The sequence below is a fragment of the Syngnathus leptorhynchus genome, chromosome 12, assembly GCF_054491065.1.
Source record: "Syngnathus leptorhynchus isolate UIUO chromosome 12, UIUO_Slep, whole genome shotgun sequence".
NCBI classification, from domain to species: Eukaryota; Metazoa; Chordata; class Actinopteri; order Syngnathiformes; family Syngnathidae; genus Syngnathus; species Syngnathus leptorhynchus.
In genome coordinates this window covers 8,714,839-8,737,318 of record NC_141206.1, presented here as the reverse complement: position 1 = coordinate 8,737,318, position 22,480 = coordinate 8,714,839, and the positions used below count along the sequence as shown (strand labels likewise).

Below are 22,480 nucleotides of genomic sequence, written 5' to 3'. Positions count from 1 at the left end.
TCTTTGGCGTTTCAAAATGGGGGGAAAAATCGACACAGCCGTCTGTTGTTCAAGTTAAGAATAACAAGCTTAACTTGTGGAATGTTCTTTGGCTTTTCAAAACGTGAAAAGCAATTTGACACTTTGCGACCAACGTTTTCAGTCATTCAAAATAGATTTTATGGCCCTGACCAAATTTAATACAATTTTAAAGTCAAGTTACAGTGCTTCACAATACAAATCAGCATTCTCAGAATAAAAATGGAAAAACATTGAAACAAAATTATACTGTAGCTGCATTGTCGTGCAAAAAAACCAAATCAGTGCATTCATTGACTATGCATACATTTGTTCTGGTAGAAGGCAAATGAAATACAAGTATGTATAACAACGAAAGACAGATTTCACACTGGCCCAATTCACACATTAGATTATTACTTACATAACAATGGCCTGCACAATTATAGAAAAATATGTATGCCATGCATAGTTTGATTTACAAGCTTGATTACTTTTGACCTGCAGTTATATTTGTAAGTTTGAAAGAACTTACATTTATGGTGGTTTGCTACCTGCATACATTTCACATTGCAAAAGCCAAACTATAACAAACTGGTTGATTGTTTCAATTTGTGCATCAGTTACATCCACTGTCATTTCTTTCTGCTTCTAAACACAAGCCGTTATGTTTAATAAATAACATGCTAAAATATCCCATGCCTCACCTCCACCACCATACTTTCAAACACTTGACGAAGCCGTGTGCACCGTGTCATCCACAGTGACACTTTGTTCAATAAAAAGCTCCCGATTATTTTTTTGTCCCGAGAGCCGAACGTGCAAATGTCTTCTCAACCAAGCATCAGATAATTGTCCATAAGAAAACAACTTTTAAATTAAGTTTCTATCTAGTATAAATTAGTGATGGGGAAAATGAAGCTTGCTGCTTCCTGAACCTTTTTTTTTTTTTACTCCTCCAGACATCACTGACTTGCATTTCTTAAACCTTTGTATTTAAATCAACAGTGCCACCTAGCGGAGTAAAAATACAACTGGTTCATGTTAATACTATATTTATACTATAAATAGAGACTTCTACTGACATACTGCCTGTTGTTTTCAACAGACATTCTACTGATACATATTGGCTCTGGTGGACATGCTTGTTCGTGTTGACCAAATGTAAACAGTTTCAGTATTTAAAAAAAAAAAAAAAAAAAACAGCAATAGGTTGTGTCGATTGATCTTTGTCATTGCGTTCTCGGGGGGCAGGGTTGGCTGTGGCGGAATTGCATAATGTCCACGGCGGTCTGATGCCACCAGTAAAGCATCGCAACCACCAGAACGTGCCACACCTGATGACTGGCGCCGATGTAGTTCACGTGGCCTGAGAAAACGACATGAACCAGAAATACTTTTGATAGTAATTGCCCAAAACTCACGTATGATATTAAATGACAAAAATGGGGTGAACCAGACTCACCAGGAAAGCATCTCTCAGGCATCTTGGTAATGTAGAACACGAAGGCAGCGGCTCCGATGAGGTACATGACAATTAAACGTGGCAGGAACATCTGCACAAATGACCAAATATTCAACATTGGCAGAAGTCATGTTGCATTGAAAAACGTGCTGAGACCAGCTTTGAGGGAAAAAAAACTATTCTAAATGACTTTGGTACACTGGCTCCCTCTAGCGGTATGTAAAAGAAACACTAGTGCTGACTCCAGTTTTTATCTGATGACGCTTTCCTCACCTTAACAATGTGGCAGCTGAAACCTCCATTGAGCCACACCCAGTGACAGGTCGGAACCACCCCGATAACAGCCACGCCAAAGAAGATGGACACCCTCATGCAGCGCCATTCAGCGCTCATGTACCTCGGATGGAACTGAGCGCCGAATACCAACAGAATCATAGCCAGCACAGTCAGCGAATAAACCTGCCGCCAAAACTGATGAAACAAGACGAAAAATTAGATCAAAGAAATCCATCGGAGATGGAGGAAATGAAAAAAAAATGGCACATACAGCATTGCAATAGAAGGAGTAAAAGATGCCGGGCACGTAACAGCCTAAGATCCCGACAGAGATGCCGGCGTAGTCCAACGCTAGAAAGCGACGGCTCATCTTCTCCGATCGATGGCATAAGAACATATGATAGCCCACGGAGCACAACATGCACACCTGTAAGAGGGAAGGGGGGGGCACAAATGCAGAATGGTCACAAGCATGTATCTACCACCGGACAAGTAGTCTAAAGTTGAGGCCAACTGTTTCTACATTGAGCTGCATTGAGTCACGTTGAACTACAAAACCACACCTAAGTCAGGCATTAAAACACAACACAAACTGGTTTCAGACCTGATCGGGATGAGTGAACTCAATCAACTTGTTTTCAAAAACGTGAATTTCCTGAATTACAATATTGTTTCACGGCACAGATTCCGACACAAATGTATCGTTTAGCTTACCTGGAAGCAAAACAGTCCTATAGCGTAGATGACATAGTCCTCTTTGACGGCTCCCGAAGCCGGTAAGACCTTCACGGCGTCGTTGACAGCCAGAGAAAAGAAGAGAATGAAGCCTAACAGGTGGCTCCAGATGTTCACAGTCTCATTGGATAAAATGAAAAGACTTGAGGAGGGGGGGGACAAAAAAAAACAGGGCAGATCGTTATTGATTTATTTTCGTGAAGATTATGTAGCATTTAATATTAAACTCACCTCCTCAGGCAGAGCTTGGAAGGCAGGTGGGCCCGATAGCCATCTGTGATGTAGGGGTTCTCCCTGAGATACATGGGAAGTTGTTCAAAGGTGTACAGTCTGATCTTCTGCGGGATGCGCATAGGCCATTCCGGATAGCTGCCCAGCTCGACGTAATGCGTCATCTTCATCCCGATCTTTGCTTTTTAGCCCTCAAATCAAACTGGTTTGGGGTGTGCAGGAATGTGAACCTGACAAGAGAGGAGACACACTTAACATTTACCACATTGCATATGGGGAAACTGAAATAAAAGTTTGGATTTACAGGTTTGCAAATGTATACTGACTCTCGTTTATTATGAACTTGAATGTGATTGGTTGATCCTGTACGCAGCCACATTCCAGTTTTAAGAAGGGTGTAGTGTGAATGAAGGGTGTATCTCAATTGTTTGACTTGAGCTGTCAAAATATTTTATTTATAGTTCTATAGTTGTGCAGATTATAGATTATATTAAGGGTGGAACACGTTTTGAAACGAATGATCTTCGTTTCGCTCTTTTTTTTTAATCACACAATATCTACCATTTGAATTATAAGTGTGATATATGTTGCACATCATAGATGAACGAATGTATCGCAAACCAAATTTGCACACAATCATGCAAAAATGCAGTCCATTGAATGCACCACGCAACTATATATATTATGTTATATATTGTGTAATAAACGTCCAGCATGACAAATCATTTTAAAATGACAATTCTGTCATATATAAAAGTAGTCACTGCGGACGCTGCCAACATTCAACAAAACGTGGAAAGATTTAATAATGACGCCTAACGCCCGATATGCATTCATCCTTTAACGTCTAGTTCGACTCTAAACGTGTATGAATCAATAAAAAAATGGACACGCTTCGACATATAAACCCGTAATACATTGACAGGCGTTATTTAGGGCAGCTAAATTGATTGAAAACATACTAACCAGTGAGCGCTAGTCCCCGTGCCACAGTCGGTGATCTCCCGACAGAGCCATGATCTCCCTGATGTGTCTCGCGTTTCTCCTTCCAAGTAGATCACAATTGCTCAATAACGCGCACAAGGTAGCGTCAGCAACGTCAGCAACTAATACAAAGCCTGTTTTCTTTTTGGATTCATAGTAAACAATGACACAGCGCTCTACCGCCCCCGTCGGGACAAACGGAAGTATTTCACCCGCAGTCCATTCATTACATTGTAGGGATCGTTATAAAAGAAAACGTCACATTTGGGGATGTGGATTAAGCAATTCCTAGTTGATTTACAAACCAAAGCTGAATAAGGAACACGCCACCCTGTTTTGGTCACAGGAAAAAAAATACAATATCCTGCATTTGCCTTTTAGTGAAATTAGTGAAATTGTTTGGGTACGTTGTAATTGCTGTGTACGGCACATAAGAGAAACTTTTTAGAAACATCTGCAGTGGCTTACCAACAGCTCACATCCCTTTAAAATTATCAAATAAACAAAATAAATTCAATATCTGCCCTATAAAGGATGAAATTCAACTCCTAGTGGGCCTCTGAGATTTTTAATTGATTTTTCTCAAAGCAGATGTGAAATAGGTTGTTTGAAAAGTACATGAATTTGAAGCTAAAGCATATTGTGTCATACTGTATGTAATGTGGGCCCGTTGCCTGCAATGTGAAGGTTACACCCACAAACAAAAAGAAGGATAACGCCAAGCAAAAACAGACGTCTCCAAGGGGATGCTGCAACAGGCAAAGATTCAATGTCCTGACAAAATGACTTTGGTATGTAATGTTTCACGTCATGACTTCATACTCTCTGAATGTTCGTGCGTAAAGAGACACGCTCATCATTTCTGCCGCATTATAAAAAAAATATAACACGGGTAGGGCCATTTTCTGTCTTCTCAAGATCATTTTTTTTTTGTCTTTGTTGATCACCAAGAAAGGCGGTCAATGCATCTCAGGGAATAAAAAATGATTGATTGCTCAATAAAACAACTTGTTTGGCCTTCTGGAATTGCAAGAACATTATACATTTGTTTGTTCGAGTCATTGCAGGGTGGGGTTTTGTTTGAATCCAAATTATTATTGGGACATTCTAATCATCAAGAACAGATGCTACATTCATTTTCCATTGAGGTGAATAAAATGCCATCTACTGCATAGCTTGCATATTTATATTCCAAATATAGCTGTAATAATGTATGACAAATGTAGTTGTTGTGTTAAGCAGCTCCGATAAGTCTTCTGCCATGCTGTGGATATTTCCTGTCCCAGTCATTGACTATTTATGCTACTAATAGTGCCAACTGTTTTGGCTTCTTAGAGTCTTAGAGAGATGTTGACAAGTAAAAGAGGATATGTGATGGCGTTTCTTTCACAATAAAAGCAAAGTGACCTTTTTCTGCCCCTCCCACGTTTGTTTTTGTTTTTTGTAAGGATTTAAAAACAATATTAATTGCAGTATCTCATTATTTCAACACTGCAAGTATCACAAACATGCATTATCTGTAAATGGTGTATATTAGAGATTTTTTAGGGGGCAGTGATTGTAATGCAAAACCAAAAGAGAATAAAATAATAAATTGTCTCACTTGTCACATGTTATTACCAGCGTGGTTGGGCGGAATTAAAGCACAAAGCAAATGCTTGTTTTGTAATGTAACCTAGTAATGCTTTAATTTTGAAATGCAAGTGCTGTTCGGGTGGGACCACATACTTCGGACAACAGCGGATGATAATCCTCAATGTGTGCAGTATGTGAGCTGCAGGATGCGAAGCACTTGAACGCACCACCGCTCGGAATCATGAAGCCCGCTATGAAGATGAAATATATTCTTAAGAAAAACACATCATCGTGCTTCTGCCAGTAAAACACTCCATGAGTGGATTATGGGTCGTTTATGGATATTCTGCACAATTCTTCTTTTTACGGCTGTTTTGGTGAACTCAATGTTGACGGACGACGATGAAGAGTCTTGCAATGGTGCATTCGATGTTTATTTTGTTTTGGACAGGTGAGACATATGAGCGTGGTGACATGCAGCTTACTGACTTGCTCTTTGTCCTTGTATGGTTGTGTTAAAGTTTGCATGTTCCCTCGGCTCCTCTGCAACGATCATTTACCCTTAATTTGAACTTTACTCTAAAAATAAACAGACTTTTGCAGCCCTTGTTAATTCTGGCTTCCTCCGACGAAAAAAAAAACCTGCATGCTCATTTAATAAAGATTTAAAATGTTGTGTAAATCAAAATAGCTGATGCCGCTCATGTATGACGTCATGACAAGAAGCGCAACAGAAAATGAATGGCTACAAAACGCAATGCTGATTCTGTTTGCAGGTCGGGAAGTGTGTCAGGAAATTGGCATGAGATCTTTGGCTTTGTGGAGCAACTCACCAATAAGTTTGTCAGGTGGGTGAGAGAACTAAACCTGGAGACATAAACAGGAGTGCAAAAAAAAGAAGTAGGGCAAAGCTATTTTGGGAAGTTGACATCTCAGACAAACCTTCTGATTAATGCTGGAGAGTGTGTGTGTGATATCTTTAGGGTTTGATAACAGGTTACTAAATATAAACTCATAACACTCAGCCAGATGTGGAAGTGGCGTTGACTTCATGATAGTCAGCAAAGACACTGGGAGTCTTACTGGCCATGCTGAAGGCTTCCTGTGAGTTTTTTTTTCCTTCTCTCTGATCTTCTGTATTTGTTTCAGTCCCAGGATGAGAGTGTCCTACATTGTCTTTTCAGCCCGAGCTGTGGTAATCCTTCCATTAACCGGAGACAGGTACATCCTCCTCCTCTTCTTCCCAATACGGGAAAGCGTTAGATAGATAACCAGATTAAACAGAAACTGCCCTCTTATCACTCTTCTGGATTTCCAGGAGCAAGATAAACGAGGGTTTGGGTAAACTGAGCCAAATCAAGCCAGCTGGTGAAACGTACATGCACGAAGGCTTGAAGGCAGTACGTATGCACCATTGTTTATTTTAGGGAAGGAAGCATCCTTGAGAAGTTTTTAAAAGCGAAAAGTCACGTCGAAGCACATTTGGCTTTTCATCAGGTGTCGGAGCAGATGGAGATGCAAACGACGCCGTCCCGTAGCATCATTATTGTTCTGACTGATGGCAAGCTGGAAGTTTTCCCATTTGAGCTGAGCGTGGAGGAGGTGACACAGTATTTATGCACTATTTTATTTATTTATGTGCATTTTTTTTTTATTTTGTTCTTGTTGTGTTTCATCCAGGCTGACAAAGCTCGAGGTTTCGGAGCCCGTGTGTACTGTGTGGGCGTCATGGACTTTGACCACAAGCAGGTAGTCGCTCTGATGTTTTCACTCCCTCCTCACTGAGAGGTTTATTTGTCTCCTCGGCGTGTGTCTGTGTTTTGGCCTCGTCAGTTGAGGCACTACAAGATGAATCAAAAACGTAAACAAAGCTTTTAAGCTCAAGAATGGCGGGGTTTTGTGAAAACATTCTGTTAAGCAAAATGTTTGGATTTGGATTTCTCCCTGTGCCTTTGATAGATTGGATATGAGTGCCAATGGCTACATAGATGAAAGGATTGTTGATGTACTAATAAAACTGACATTGATGTCATAGTAGGATTGGATAGTTGAACATAAACGGTGCAGAAACACAAGCAGACAGACAGATCTTTATCCCCTGTGGAAAAGTTACAATAAATGTATCATATTTTAGAATACGGATTTACTCGGTCTGCTTCGTAGTATTATGTCTGTATTACACTGCCCCCTGGTGGCCAGGTCATGCACACCAGAAGGAGCACTATATCAATGGGGCATTGAAGCACAAAATAATGACCATAAACTGCTTGCTCAGCCAGCTTTATTCATACAGCTGATCTTTTTTTTTTTTTTTTCAAACAAATACAATATTTGCTGAATTCATGACTTTCCAACCGTTTACTACAATGAATGACATCTTCTGTAAATAACGTTGCCATGCCCAGAGTGCTTCGAAGCTAAGGAGGAAGTCATTAGAGTGTTCTAATTAAATAAAGCCAGACGAGTTTCCTGTCAAGCAGGAGATGAAAGCTTCTCATGTCATTTTCCTCCATAAATGCTGCTGTAGATAAAAATCAGCCACTGAGTGATTGCTGAAACATAAACACTATACATTTTGAGCTAACAGCCTTACATCACTGTTTGCAGCTTGCCGAAATTGCCGACGGTGCCCAGCAAGTCTTCCCGGTGTTGTCGGGCTTTCACGCCCTCAAAGATGTCGTCAGCTCGGTGAGCTTTGATCAGTGCAAACCATTCCCGTTGAGACCAATTTTTAACCGGACCTGCTTCTCCACGCAGATTCTGAAGCAGTCCTGTTCTGAAATCTTCACAATAGAACCGTCTAGTGTTTGCGTGAATGGTATGTAAAATAAATGTTTGATGAGTCCATAGTAAAATCACGTTAAGATACGACACGTGTTTATCTGCAGAATCTTTCAACGTGGTGCTGAGAGGAAGCGGCTTCAGTGGAGCAAAGAGGACAGACAACGTTCTTTGCTTCCTCACGGTCGGTCAAGACGCATATAGTGAGTTAAATGTGCTTTAAATGAAGATTTATGGATATGTCAAAGCAGGCCCACTCAACCGAATGTGTTTTATGGCAGCGGTTGCTAAGCAACCAAATTTGGAAGTAGCCTGGTGCTTTTCCTTAGCGATTGAATCGATAAAATTATATTATGTGCAGAGCTCTACGCTGCCGAGGAGATTCCAACAGTAGTTGCTTTTTATCGACTTTAGCCAGAGAACAGAGGAGGCATTATGAGCCTGGGGGGGAGGAGGGAGGGAGGAAGGGAGGATGAAACTAAGGATGGAGACTATTTGGAATAGTTCATGAAAACAGAACATGACAACACATGACTAGACCTTACTTATCTTCTTGTTTATTTCATTTTAATATCCCAACAAATAGAAACTACAAACGGCTGACAGAATTTAGACAAAGGCTTTAACGCTGAAATGGAATAAGAATGCAAAGTGATATTTTCTTGGTTGTTTACGTCCAAGGCCAGAAGGCAACACTATTGAGAGATGGTTATCTGCTGTGTCCTGCTCCTGTTCTGCACGAGGTCGGACAGTAAGTACACACACATACAAATCGGTGATCTCCTTTTTATGACATCACCTCATTTATATGCATTCATGTTTTAATACCTTTTAACAATGTTTAAGTTAAAATAACCTGCAAATCACGTCGACCTCAGTTCACACATACTCTGCGCTCTCTCTTGGCTAACTCACAATTTTTTAACCAGGCGTCCACTTTATCGCCAAACAAGGAAATTATAATGAGAGCTTAACAATGCAAACGCCTTCCCTTTCCCAATGAGTCAGTTTTTTGTGAAACAAATGGGGTAGGAAGCTGGCAAGGTCACCAAGTTGCATAATACGAATGAGGTCTTTTATTGACTAGCAAACAATTGGACTAACAGTCGCTAATGGGACTAGATCTTGTTCAGGCTATTCTGGACATGGAACGAGTCGGTTTTAGAAAAGCCCAAAAATATATATTAACATTTTATATTCAAAAGGGAACTATAATTGCAAATCGGAAAATGAATCGTGTTTATTGGGGGAGAGGTGGGTTTAAAAAAAATAAAATTAAAACATCTGTTTTTGTAGAGCAGTTGAGGTGCTGGTCAGTTTAAACAACGGGCAGTCGTACATATCTGCTCCCATCGTCATCGAAGCCACAAACTGTGTGAGTATCTGGATTAGAGTACACATCGTTAAAAAACAATATATATATTTATACAATTTCTATTTTTGCTGTTTATGTCACAGTCAAATGGGATCTGGGTGTTGTGGCTGCTCTTGGCTCTTTTGCTGTTGCTGCTTTTTGGTCTACTTTGGTGGTTTTGGCCTCTGTGTTGCACCGTGGTGAGTGCGTATGTTAAAAAAAAAAAAAAAAAAGCCCAAATCTGTTAAGCCAAGAAACACATTGGGAAGTGACTTTTGGTTTTTCTCACTGCAGGTGATTCGAGACCCACCGCCCTCTCGCCCTCCCCCTCCTCCCCCTCCTTTACTTGTGAGTAGACCACAAGGAAGAAAAGAAAAGAATTAAACACATCATTAAGATGAATTACGTGATTAGTAACGTTTTTGAGGGCTTTGTGCGACTCTTGCAACGAAGGAAACACTGACACCTATCGACTATTACTGGTACTGTAAGTGTCGCATTCAAAATTGCTCGTTAGCGGACAAGAATTATTGGTACTAAAAGAGAATGAGTAAAATATAATAATAATAAGCTGTGAGTAGTTATTGTTTGTTTTATTTTGACTGTTTTGATTGTTTAGGAGCAAGAGGAAGATTTGTTCCCCAAACACAAGTGGCCTACAGTGGACGCGTCTTACTATGGTGGGAGAGGCCCCGGTGGAATCAAACGCATGGAGGTGATTTAGGAGGTGGTATTTGAGCAAGGGTGTGTAGACTTTTGTAACGTTCTGGATGGATGTATAGGTGCGCTGGGGGCAGAAGGGCTCCACAGAGGAAGGGTCAAGACTGGAGAAAGCCAAGAACGCCGTGGTTACTATGCCGGATGAAGTGGAGGAGGATGTCATCCCTCGACCGCCGCCAAGGCCGCCGCCTGTTTATAATTCCCTACCAGAGCCCAAATGGTACACGCCCATCAAGGTGAGACATCGGCAGGCATTGTCATATATTAAATCCTTGAGTTGAATAAGTATTTTGGTTTTGGTTGTGACCCTCAGGGGCGTTTTGATGCATTGTTGGCGTTGTTGAGACGGCAGTACGACAGAGTGGCAATCATGAGACCGACTCCTCATGACAAGGTGACATTTTCTGTAGTATGCAATCCACTGAAGAAATTCAGAAGTTTGATCTGCATCGTTTGAATTTATGTATACTTTTGTTTTCTTTCATGTTTTTAAACTTTTACCTCATCGTCCACAGGGCCGCTGCATCAACTTCACTCGAGTTCACTAAGACGGAAACTTTGCAGCATTACTAGTTTAGACCAAAGACATCTGCCATATAATCTTGTGTGACAAAATGTAAATACTTATCAAATTTCTTTACATTTATCCTGGTGTAATTTCTCTCACTTATTTCTTTGCAAAACGAAAGCATTCATAGTTTGTTCTTTTATTTATTTGGGAAAAAATATATATATAATTGTCTTTTCACAAAGGATTCAATACAAGTACCATACACAAGAAATTTGAACAAAGCACATGAAAAACATTTTATAAAACATCCAGAACATGAAATGAGCTTTTTAATATAAACAAATCGATAGATTGATCACTTTCTCATGAAAAGTGATGATGACTTGTTTCCTATTAGTCTTAAAGCTGTGCTCCACAAACACACTTCTATAAAAGCTTAGCTGGTGTGTCTGAATATTAAATAAACAAAAAACAAACCAGCATGGTGACTACATAAAGAAATAAACATTCATTGTTATACTTTTTGATAGAAAATACAAATAACACTGTAGGAAGTCAAATAAATTCCAGTTCGAAAACACACGGATGAAACTGCAAGTGCATTGTTTAGCTTGTTTGACGTCACGTGACTGGTTCACCAAAACACACAGTGCCACAAATGGCATACAAAAACACACAGAAAGTGAAATCCTTCAGCATAGGAGGGCTCTTATCATACATATCAGATTGCCGTTGTGAAAGTCTGAGAAAATGCAGCTTTTCCAGGTCTGACCCAGGGAATGTATATTGTTTTTATGGCCATGTAGCTTTAACATGCTAGTCAATGCGTTTATTTACACCCTGCAAAGTGGAAGAGATTGTCCTCATGACCGGTTCTCTCGATGCAACAGGGAGGATCTATGGACAGGACAAAAAAAACGTTAGGATGGTCAAGGTGGCGGGTTTGACTGTTTGTGCGCGTGTGAACTCACCGGAGTGATCGGCGACTGTCCTTCTCCATGTTGTTCTCCGGCCCTTCGCTTTCGTAAGAGGCCAGATGAAGCTCTGTACACACAAATCACCACACATAATAGTTAAATATTTCATACAACACAGTGCTATATATATTTTTTTTTAAAGTACCCAAAAACACTAGTGTGTTCAGCACAAAGAAATAAATTTAACAGAAGAGTGACTGACCGTCTTCGGCAAAAATCGGCGTGGTGACGAGATACTGGAGGATTCTGCGGTCTCGGTCGAACGGGCAAATCACCTGACGCCACACCAGGAATTCGCTCACCTGCTTGGCCAGTTCCCAAAGTTTCTGAAAGCAAAGAAGCAATTTCGGATAAGTTTAGATTGAGTCACCATTAAGTATTTAATTTACCACAAGGGGGCGGTATTACATTACCAACCTCAAAGTTGATGTGTCCGTTGGGCAGCCGGCTCGCACAGCCTTCGTTCAAGAAGTAGATATCTTTAATGAGCAGGCTGAAGAAAGGAATGACAATCTTCTCTTGGACGCTGTGCGCGGTTTCGGACCTCTGGGTGGCGCCGCGGAGCGCGGTGCGATAGTTGCTAAAGTTGCTGGACGGGTCCATCTGGTGCTGAATTGAGGACAGACGCACGAGACGTGATTAGCGTTTTAATGTAACAGCGCAGTGGGACGGCCGAGGATGACATTTTAGTGCGTGCGTGTGGGTTTTCTCACCTCGAGAATTTCAAACTTGTCAGTGTTGACTTTACTCCAAGTCTTTTTCAGTCTGGCGACGGGACTCATGTTCATCCCAGCTGAGACGCCACAAAACAAAAACCAAAAAAAAAGATCAGATTTAGCACACAGAGTTCATTTCTGGTTTTGTTTTGGGCAACAATGCTACGCGACCGTGTCCAACTGCCAAGTCGGAAAAAAAAAAATATCGCCTTTCACAAAAGCTGCCATTTCACAGCGCTAAATTATAAATCGCGCAAAGATGGACCAGAGGGAAAGACCTTCTGTTGATAAGCCTTTGGCACTCGAGCGGCCATTGCAACAAAGTGAATGTTGCGAACTCTGTCATGGCAATGGTGGCTATTTAAAAATAAATCCCACCCTGAGGTGGTCTTGTGCCCGCTTTGTTTGGATCAGCGGAAACAAGCACAACATTGGGGTCAAATTGGATGTTGCTTGAAAGGCTGATCAGATTGACCGAGGCTAGCCTGCGGGTTAATCATCATTAAGCGTGCAAAAATGGCCGCCTCGACTTCCTTTTGATTCTTGAAACGTGACGACCTTTCCAAGTGGCTCTAAATACTCACTGATGATCGCCATGAGCGAGTTAAAGTTGCCAATGTTGAAACACTCCTGCGCCACGTCGATGAAGAACTCGATGATCCGCGCTCGTTGTTTCTTTTTCACCGGCTGGAATGCGAGAGCACCGAGTTGAATCAAAAGACTCCAAAAAGCCGATAAGCATCACAAGTGGACGATGAACGTACCATACAGATTTCGGTGGCCACCAAGTAACTCAGTCTGTTGAACCAGTTCACGTACGTCTCCAAGTTGCTGGTCTTGCGCTTTCGGAAGAAACCCTGAAAAACAACCCCAAAAATAAATATGAAAAAAAAAAAAAAAAAACTCGGATTAATAACTATGGGCTGCCTGGTGTTTACATTAAATTTCAAGAAACAGGTGCAAATTCATCTATGGAGCCTTGTATTCCTATTTTTCTGAAGCAAATACAAATATTGGCTAGGCTAAGTTGAACGTCATGATTTTTTTTTTTCATCTTGCCTGTGTTAATTATAAACAACCAAGACAGGTTGCCTGCCTATCTGTCACTTCCTACTGGACAGGATCTTGAGAGCCCTCACTCCCACACGAGCTCTCCTACACAATGAAATCTCTGACGTGGCTGCTGTTTTGTTTTTTTTCCCACATCTCATTTGCATCTGCCTTTGCATCATCTGGCTCATCAATTTGCTTTCATTTAAAAAGGGTACAGTTATGTTCCAAAGAAAAGCTCAAAATCCTTGTAATGGCTTTATCCTTTCATGAAAATGGATTGGGAACACATCGACCATTGTATTCTATTCCCTTGACTGATCAACGCAGTGGCGGTGCTAGAAGGCCCCCTCCAAGATAATTGACTTTGGGGTATTTTCTGATTATTTTTTTATTTCCTGGGATTTTTTCTTTTCCAGATTTCCACCCATCCCAGAAGGGCAACATAATATGCATGTTTCTCAGCATTTTTTGAAGAATATTTATGATTTGTTCAAAAAATAATATTTTATTTTGCAGACCCACTGAGGTATCGTTGCTCCCCCCCTCCCTAATCTTATCTCCGCCAAGACGCACAAATATCGTACTAAAATAATAAAAAATAAAGCAGTAGAACCTCTTGGCCTTGGTGATGTAATCCCAGACCTGCTTACACAACAGGGCCTGACTGCTGTACCTGGCGACTCTTCCAGATACTAACCCTCGTATAAAATGGCCTTATATAACTGGCAAGGTGCCCGACGCAAAATGATAGAGCGCCGGTCCGCTCTGACGCTGACTGCAAGGCAAGCCTTCAGCTGAGTCTCAGCGCCGCTCGCTCGCTCGTTCGCACGTCAGTCGCGCAACAGGGAAGCGCTTTCCAATTTGGGTTTGATGTGCTTTCAAAAAGTACTTCAAATGAAAACAAGTGGAACAAAATTCACACTCGGCAGCCAGGAGGAGGCTTCATGTGGTTTCTGAAGCCATTTCTCTCTCCAAATTAGATGTAAAGCCAAAAACAAAAATAGAAAAAAATTGTTTGCTTTATTTGATGTTAATTACAAACCTAGCAAACCACATGCAGTAGTACGTCGCTACTTTTAAAAAAAAACAAAAAACACCCACTAGAGTGTGGTTATAATGTGTCTGCTTTGTGTGGATTTGTTTTTGCCCGCAGCCGTACGACATGACAACAGTCAGTGCACACGACAGGCTACCTTGTGGTTCTCCAGGGGGTCCTTCAAGGCAAAGGTCTGGATAAACTCCTCCGGACCGATAAAACTCAGCCTGTCCTGTGAAGTGAAGAAAAAAAAACATGGAGGGGGGGGTTGCTGAACAAAACCAAATGTTTATACTTTTCAATTCAAGGATAACCACAAAGAAAAAAAAGTCCTGGAAACCTTTTAAAACAGCCACAAGAAAAATAAAGCTTTGTTTTTAGATTTAATGTAAATAAACATTGTACCGTTTATATGTAAATCTCAAAAGAGACCTCAAGCAAAATAAAAGCTACAACTAAACACACACAGGCTTTTTAAATCTCAAACTACCCACACAAAGGACCACCAAAACGTAAGCTTACCAGTTCAATGTGTGTGAGCTGTTGAGCGAGGACGAAAGGGTCATCGCACACGCTCAGTACATCGCTCCGCAGCGCCGATTCTCTTTTGCCCTTCAGGGAGGCGGGACGCTCGCTCGCCACGGCGCTCAAGGCGGCCACCGCCTCCTCGTATTGGCCGAGGGCAGACAAGCGTTTTATCAAGCGCTGGGTCATCTGCTGCATGGCCCGCCACGAGTACTGGTGGAAACGATGAAATAAATGTTCACAATTCAAAACGATATTCCCACATTTCGGCCAAGTGCAAGCACAAACCTCGTCCCCTCTGGCCACGTGGTGCGTCATGTCCTTGAGACAACGCATCATACGCTCGTCCCTGAAGTCATACGGGAAGGTCTCGGTCCACTCCGTCAGCAGCTGCACCAGCTTGGGCGCCACCTCGCCGAAACGAATCTGGACAAATGTCATATGACGTCAAAAATGGCTTTGCCAATGTACGCTTGTTTAGCAAAATCGAGGTTCTTAGTGTTGGGCAAATGAAGCTTTAAATTTGATTCGTGAACCACTTGTATTTTTATTTTACTCCTCTAGATGGCGCTCTCCGTTGAAACCAACAGCGCCATGTTTTTCCAATATAAAGTAAAGCAATACTTTCTAAAACAGTCGGTGCACTGTGTGTGACTTTTACACCTGATCTGCCGAGAACATAAATCTGTTCCGACGGCAACGTTGTGGAAACTGGCGTTTATTTGGAGACAAACATCAACTTGTGTGAGCAAATAATCCACCCACCTTATCCAGCAGGGCGTCTCCGGACCGCTGCTGCTCCACACACAGGTGACAAACTCGCGTCATCAGCTCGTAGGGGTGCAAGAAGAGGCGCGAGCTCAGCAGGAAGGTGAAAACGTACGACCTCTGATCATTTCAAGGACACAGAACGCAAACAATGAGGAGTGAAATGTTAAAGGGGAGGTATTGTTTATAAAGGAGCGTGACTTACATCGGGGTAGTAGTCCACGGTGGGGACCAAATGTTGGATCAGCGCCTCGAGAGACGCCGATACCAAACTGTTGTCGTGGTAACACATTTCCCCGTAGCTGGCGGTGATGGCCCGTCCATAGAGGCGATTTTTGGCGCCGGCGTTGCTGCGACAGGACTGTTCGCTGCCGCTGCTGGTGCTGGTTTGGCGGTGGACTCGTGCGGGACAAGTGGTATTATGCTGGCGCGGGCTGTGAGGCTGCGTGCAGGAGTGCGGCTTGTCCGAAACGGTGCTCCTGCCGCTGTAATGACGCTCCTTGGTGCTTAACGAGTCCACGGCGACGCCGCAGTACGTGCTGTGAGCGTGCGGTATGTCGTAGGGGTTCTCCGCCGCGTTGTAGATGCTTTCCTTGGTGCTCTTAACGGAGCCGCAGTGGCGGTAGGGGCTGTGTGGCTGCTGGTAGTTGTTGTTGTTGCTGCTGTAAAGGCCGCAAGTGCTGAACTTTCCGGCGTATGGGGTGGTGGGAGGCATGGTCACCTGGGGAGAGACCAGAATACACAAATTATTCTTTTTTTTATTGTATTTTTAATTATTTTATTTTTTCAATTTATTCATATTTTTTTAATGATTATTTTATGACTATTTTGTATTCTATTATTCCTCAGGCTTTCAGCGGTTAGGTTAGTTTTCCAATTGTGTGTAGATGTTCCTTAAAATTCCTCTCTTGTGCAACCTGTTGACAATAGCGTGCCTGGAATGTGGTCAATCTTTAAGCGGAGCTTGTGCAAATATGGTGAAAGGTGATCACTCAAAAAGTGGAGCCTGAGAAGTGTGTCAAAGTAATTACGCTTAAGTCGCGTAATTGCAGCCCTCCTCCCCTGCATTCCTGTAGGCTTTGAACTTTGAGAAGACACCCCCATGTGGAAATTCATTCTGGCTTAAAGCACGTTTCGATCCGACATACTTTTGTCTATTCGCTTCGAAGAAAAATAAACAGGCAGACGAACAATCTGGGGACAGCAGTGATTTTATCGGTGAAGATAATTGGATGGGAGCAAGGTAAGCCGATCCTAAATCACCCATCCGGGCGTGCTTTAACTCTGGAGCCATCCTCATCCTGCCTTGGTAGCATCTGCCGGTGTAAATCAAGCCGCCGCATTCCTCAAACACCAATGCGCATATACGGCCTGTCGGAAAACAAAAGCCCACAAGAACCCGCCGAGCTTTTGTTGGATGGAGGAGGGTCAGCCTGAGGAGGATCTGCCTGCTTGCTTGCACACATTCTCCCAGCCAGGCACACTTGGAACCACGCCAGTGCCAACTAGTTCAGCGGGAGTTAGTCTCCTGAACCCTACGATCCTCCTAACCCAGTTAAAAGATTACCGTGGCTTGAACTGACTCGCTCAACTTAAAATACGTCATCTGGCAAAGCCAAGTCGAGCCCACATGAGAGTCAAACGCATTATCGACTTTTTTTTTTGTTCTCCTTCCAAGCGTGCACTGAGTCGTGACCGTCTTTGTAAAGGGGGGTTGGGGGGGGCATCTAAAAAATGCGGCTCTTCCGACTCTGAGCTGAATTCCTTAAACCTTGACCTCTGTGAAATTTAGTACTTCCACATTGCAGCTTGGAATCTTCGACTAAATTGTAGGTTGGAAAACTTAATGATGACTATGGAAACATAATTTCAAGTTAGCATTCGCTATGATCCGAAACTCCAAAAGGCCTTTGATAAGTAATTCTGATGTGGGAATAAAAGTACAATAAATGCCGAAACTAAAACCCACAAGCGTACATGCGCTCTGTTTACTACGTTAATTCATACTTTTTAAATGGACTCGCCCTTTAATCTGGAAACATTTAATTTGATGACACTACAGACAATAACTTTTCCGTAGGCCAAAAAAATAAGTAGTACTCTCGGTTCATCAAAAGGTTAGATGTGAAGTTGAGAAGGAGCTGCAGGCTATCATCATCTCCTAAATGATCTTAACAAGATTGTGTGTGAAGAAACGCTTTGACAACACAACACCATTTTCTGCTTTCTACATGTTTTGAGGCTATTTATAAATTTTGTAGATACGAGAATGTTTTTGGTGTTGTCGAGAAGCGATATGGATGAAATAATTTATGATTATGTTTACAACGTACCCATTTGAGCATGCATGATTTTAAGAGGCGGGGCATAGACTGCCTGGTGAGTGACATGGGTGTCAACAACCGAGTGTATTGAGTTGACTGGCCTCTTGTGTAACTTGCCGATTAACTTAACATCCTTGATAAGCGTGAAATGGTTCCAAAGTTTGTATCTTCCCTATCTCATGGCCAAGAATGGTATTTGCCACTGCTGCCACTAGTTTGACCATTATTGGGTCATCAAAACTTTTCCAGTTCTAAAATCAAAACTCCCAAGCCTTTTTAAAAGGTTCTTATTTGCAAAATTGCTCAAAGCTTATTTGTGCATACGTTTCCTTTAATGTTGCCCTACGAATGACTGAAATATGACCCAATTCAGATTTGGATCTTTTTGTGTGTATGTCAGCCAGATTTTACTGCACTTAGTTTGATAACAATCCCTGGATCTTCAGCACGCTAGTCTATCCAAATCACATTATGCGATTTACAAAAAAAAAAAGGTACAGCCAGCTATGTGGAGGGCTGGGAGGGGCTGGAGGATGAAGGGGGGGGTGGTCTTCCGACAATGGCGGTATTATCTGTCCTGTCATGGTGTTAACAATCGCACAAAGACCCGCGGGAAGAGATCAGAGCAGATCGCACACACACAGCAGCTTTCACACAGTCGCCACCGCCAGGCCGGGTGACGCCGTTTGAAAGCTCGCATCGGTTTCACATCACGTTGTACAGATTATCAACCTTGCATATATCATCCGCACTGACCTGCTCGACTGTAAAGGCCAAACTTGTATTTGCCTTAAACAAACAAGCATTTGTGTAAGATATGCCTATCGAAACTCATTTTGCAGATCTGAGCAGATATGACCAGCGCACGCTCTGAGGGGCGAAGGTCAGCTACAATTTAGATTTTATGATGTTAAGCATGAGCAGCTGGCTCGGTGGTTCAACTGTAAATTGCCTTCAATGAAAGCCAGCAAACTCCTACGTGACGCAAAAACGCTCTGCTGGGAAAAAGAACTCTTACGTAAGATGGTCGGACTTGGCGAGAGTGTTTTATTATTATGATGACACACATAATACTTCTCACGGGTTGATCAAACCTCGCCTTGGTTTGCACCTCGTGTCCTTTGGCACTTATGGACAATAACAGGCATGCAAAGGGGACGGCTGTTTTTCTCAAGGCGATTAATATTTCGCACCTCTCACAAAGCTGAATAGTGGAGAAAGAACCTGCTTTCAAACACCCACAAGGATATTTTTTTTTTTTTTGGGGGACGTTTTTAGTAGCCACTAGAGCTCCGATGTCGTCATCACCTGAGTGGATGAACAAAATGTAGACCTCAAACTGGAGGCTCCAGAGACTCCAATTCATACTGATTAGAGTTGAAGATTCTTTTTTTTTCTATTCTTCTAACACACGCACACACACACCCTGAATGATTTGGTAGGCTAGTACAGTATTAACCTCGACTCAGGCAGGGATAAAGACATATTATCTCCTCTCCTACGAGGATATAATAAACTTAAGCTTTGTACGTGGGCCTTTGCCCACTCACTCCCACGAAAAGAATGACAAATTAAACACTCGAAAAATGAGCGAGGATGTGTCACTTTAAAAAGTCAAAACGTGATTATTTTTAGACCAGGTGGAGCACCGAGGGATGCTTTCTGGCTACCTTTATGTAAATTATTAAGTGTCGGGGTTTAATTTTAGGAGTTTTGGTGCAGTCTGTCAGGTAGGCTGAGATGAAAAGTAAAAAAAAGGGAACAACAACAAAAGAGGGGAAGCATTTTTTTTTTTTTTTAGGGCTCCAACTTGGCCTGGAGTACCACTTTTGATTCTCCCCATTTCTTTTCCCTGCAGGCACACGCAATCTGTTATTCTCTCCCTCCCTCACTCATACACAACCACACACACACAACCACACACATGGGCACCATGCCTGGTCCACATTATGGGCTTGTGAGTCAGAACACAGTATAGTCAGTGCTGCTTGTGAGGGAGAGAAAAAAAAAAAAAAAAGCCATGCTGTGCAACCACAGTCCCATCACAGGTGCTGGAGAGCTTGCATGTTTGTTTGTGTGCAACTACAAACCTAATTATAGCCTCATCGTTGTGGTAAACAAATAATAACAAATGGGACAAGTGCATAGAAAAGAAGCGCGTGGCTTTAACCGCTAACGTATAAAGTTTTTTATACTTTGCATCACACAAGTTGACTTGTAGTTTGGGTGCTTTAGAAGACCAATGCAATTATGACTTCAAAGAGTAATTACATGTTTATAAAAAAAACACACAGAAAATGCATTTTAAAGTTAAAAAGAAAACATACTTGATGTATTGAAGTCATTCTAGTGGCACAATTCAATTGCCTACCTTTGATGTGATGCAACTTAACGTCCGTTAAGTTAGTCAGAGTGCCAAAATGAGGCCAAACTATTTGTACTTTCCGTACAGTTGCTTGGAATATCTTATCGTAGGTGGATAAAGTTGCACGGCGTGTTCTGTCCTGATAAGTCTTTGATCAGGTTATCCTCGCTCTTCTTTGCTCCATTAAGTGTCTCCTCTGCTGTTATTTGAGTCGATCTCAAGCAGCGGAGACTCTCGAGCAGGCCTATTCAAATCACTCCCACAGAGCCGCGAAATCTGACCAATGACCGCTCAGAAGGCGGTTCCCGGAAATCAAAATGGACCAATCGTAGCGGGGGAGTGAAAAAAAATCGAATCTACCTAAGTGCTGATTGGCTTGTTGGCCAGCAGTCCCTCTTTTCACCGATAGGCGTCAGTGTTTCACTTGAAAGATGGTTTCCGGATGCAATGGATTTGTTTGTGTGTTTGAAGTTTAAAATGAAATGTTTGCAAAAAATACTCTATGCATTTTATTGTCATTATTTCAAGGTCTCCAGTGGTAAGTATAACAATAGTTTGAGAATTGCATATGAAAGTGAACTAAACTAGAATGGTAGAAACACTGTATATTGGCTTTTTCCAAATATCCAGTAGGGCTTTGAAAGGCTTTTGCTGCCAAGAGAGCTGATAGCTGCAGTCAATCCAATAATACCTTGGCCAACAGTTTGGTTTTTACATATTCCAACAACAGGGATATGTCTGGTAATTTCTGCTGACTGAGCTCCCAGCAGGTAAAATAATTCCATCCAGCTTTCCAATTTGGCCTAGATTCTGATCATTAAACAACTCCCCTTTCCACAAAGCTCATCCCAGCCTTATCCATTGGTTTGAATTCTCATTACATAACCAGAGTTTTACGTAGTATGGCCGAGGTTGTGGGATGCATTCATGCTTTTGATCGCTGCCGCCTCCATTGTGACACATGTTGTTCATGGCGAGAATAGATGCTCTCTGACTCCAAGTCATTACAATAAACCAACTCCTACGCCACTCACTCTTCTGACTGAGTGTGGATTGCGAACACATTGCATCTTCCGGCTGAGTTTTCACCTCGAGGGTTTTTGACTTGTTGACTGTAACGCCATTGTTCACTTTAGGGAGAGGTTTTTGTCAGAATGGAGGATGAAATCAAGGATATTGTCAGCCTAACAGCATACAGTTTTTTCCCTCAGTGATTTTGTTTTGAACCGTTGTGGATTTCTGGTAATCACTGACAAAACAAATGATGTCATCTGCCTGCCATCAGTGTGCTGTCGTGAGTGCCGGTGGGATCACGATGACAGCTGGGTGAGATCATTACGATGTGGGTACGGGGGGGAGAGGGACCCCCGCAATTTGGGAAAGGGAGGGGCGGGGTCGAATGTGGCTTTTAGTGTGGAATTCTTTTCTTGTGAAGAATGCGTTCACTATAGCTGCACTTTGGTGTTTATTTTCATGGCTGACCTGCAACGGGTGACAAGTGAGCAGATAGTCCCGATGAGAGGGAGGGGGGGGGGCTTGGGTGGGGGTTGTTTAGGTGGCCTGGAGGAAGAGGGGGGGGGTTGAGACGGGTGACTCACAAGCTTCCAGTAACAGCTCAGCCACAGCTACTGGAAGCCCCCCGACCCCTTCTGCATTTAGACAATACACGGCCAATCATCCGTGTTTTTCACTTTGCGGCACAGAAATAGCCGAGAGCTCGTAAAAATATGAAGCCGACGCTTATATGGAGGCAGCAGCTGGGTATGGATTTCATATTAAATGGAAATATTAGGTTTATCAATTCACATTTTCCGAGAGGTGATTTGAGTTTCTGCATAATCTAGCCGTGTTTTGGTCTACGGAAAAAGTAAAGATAGATTTGACTGGGAGATGAATCATACGTGCACACTCATCACTCCTCTCTTCCACAGAAATAGCCTCAAACAGTTGGCCACCATTCACCGATTAGTCCGCCCGTTCTCTTCTTTATTGGAAGTGACCCATCTCTCGGCGGGACCTCTTTGACCTCCAAAGGGAGTTTCTATAGCAACTTTGTGGATCCCTTTCACCCATTAAAGAAGAGGATT

The 22,480-nt window shown here is 42.3% G+C and overlaps 3 protein-coding genes across 4 annotated transcripts; 1 reads left to right on the top strand and 2 right to left on the bottom strand.

The window, feature by feature from the left end:
- Positions 1-1,177: 1,177 nt before the first annotated feature.
- On the bottom strand, positions 1,178-3,815 carry paqr3b (progestin and adipoQ receptor family member IIIb). The gene is made up of 7 exons (XM_085927101.1): positions 3,671-3,815; positions 2,705-2,934; positions 2,453-2,615; positions 2,010-2,165; positions 1,736-1,933; positions 1,463-1,553; positions 1,178-1,366 (listed from the first exon to the last, which is right to left on the bottom strand). Exons 2-7 carry the CDS (start codon positions 2,872-2,874, stop codon positions 1,230-1,232), a joined length of 915 nt encoding a protein of 304 aa, XP_085783227.1. The 5' UTR covers positions 2,875-2,934; positions 3,671-3,815; the 3' UTR covers positions 1,178-1,229.
- Positions 3,816-5,551: 1,736 nt separating this feature from the next.
- On the top strand, positions 5,552-11,389 carry LOC147048288 (anthrax toxin receptor 2-like). Of its 2 annotated transcripts, XM_085926419.1 has the most exons (17): positions 5,552-5,714; positions 6,040-6,111; positions 6,413-6,484; positions 6,582-6,663; positions 6,761-6,865; positions 6,944-7,012; positions 7,871-7,951; positions 8,021-8,081; positions 8,152-8,247; positions 8,726-8,795; positions 9,341-9,419; positions 9,503-9,598; positions 9,693-9,746; positions 10,018-10,113; positions 10,181-10,354; positions 10,432-10,512; positions 10,634-11,389. In XM_085926419.1, exons 1-17 carry the CDS (start codon positions 5,590-5,592, stop codon positions 10,664-10,666), a joined length of 1,446 nt encoding a protein of 481 aa, XP_085782545.1. In that variant the 5' UTR covers positions 5,552-5,589; the 3' UTR covers positions 10,667-11,389. The 2 variants fall into 2 exon arrangements, with proteins under 2 accessions (XP_085782545.1, XP_085782544.1); XM_085926418.1 differs by lacking the exons at positions 5,552-5,714; positions 6,040-6,111 and adding an exon at positions 6,306-6,367 and having other exon boundaries at positions 6,448-6,484; positions 10,634-11,388.
- LOC147048287 (ras-GEF domain-containing family member 1B-B-like) lies at positions 10,823-20,599 on the bottom strand. The gene is made up of 13 exons (XM_085926417.1): positions 20,400-20,599; positions 15,910-16,425; positions 15,702-15,824; positions 15,225-15,362; positions 14,934-15,149; positions 14,569-14,643; positions 13,087-13,179; positions 12,907-13,009; positions 12,320-12,399; positions 12,024-12,215; positions 11,809-11,932; positions 11,601-11,673; positions 10,823-11,526 (listed from the first exon to the last, which is right to left on the bottom strand). The coding sequence occupies exons 2-13, from the start codon at positions 16,417-16,419 to the stop codon at positions 11,493-11,495; spliced, it is 1,761 nt and encodes a 586-aa protein (XP_085782543.1). The 5' UTR covers positions 16,420-16,425; positions 20,400-20,599; the 3' UTR covers positions 10,823-11,492.
- Between the last annotated feature and the right edge of the window lie 1,881 nt (positions 20,600-22,480).

Bases quoted from the DNA above. Each gene is read 5' to 3' on its own strand.
- LOC147048287 (XM_085926417.1), bottom strand. From the start codon at position 16,419: ATGCCTCCCACCACCCCATACGCCGGAAAGTTCAGCACTTGCGGCCTT. The intron at 15,150-15,224 runs GTTTGTGCTTGC...CGTTTCCACCAG, and splicing joins ACGTGGCCAGAGGGGACGAG to TACTCGTGGCGGGCCATGCA. The intron at 13,180-14,568 runs GTAGCCTGTCGT...GTTGTTTTTCAG, and splicing joins ACCCCCTGGAGAACCACAAG to GGTTTCTTCCGAAAGCGCAA.
- paqr3b (XM_085927101.1), bottom strand. From the start codon at position 2,874: ATGAAGATGACGCATTACGTCGAGCTGGGCAGCTATCCGGAATGGCCT. The intron at 2,166-2,452 runs GTAAGCTAAACG...TCCCTCTTACAG, and splicing joins TAGGACTGTTTTGCTTCCAG to GTGTGCATGTTGTGCTCCGT. The intron at 1,554-1,735 runs GTGAGGAAAGCG...TCATTTGTGCAG, and splicing joins TCAGCTGCCACATTGTTAAG to ATGTTCCTGCCACGTTTAAT.
- LOC147048288 (XM_085926419.1), top strand. From the start codon at position 5,590: ATGGGTCGTTTATGGATATTCTGCACAATTCTTCTTTTTACGGCTGTT. The intron at 6,485-6,581 runs GTACATCCTCCT...CTGGATTTCCAG, and splicing joins CTTCCATTAACCGGAGACAG to GAGCAAGATAAACGAGGGTT. The intron at 6,866-6,943 runs GTGACACAGTAT...TGTTTCATCCAG, and splicing joins TTGAGCTGAGCGTGGAGGAG to GCTGACAAAGCTCGAGGTTT.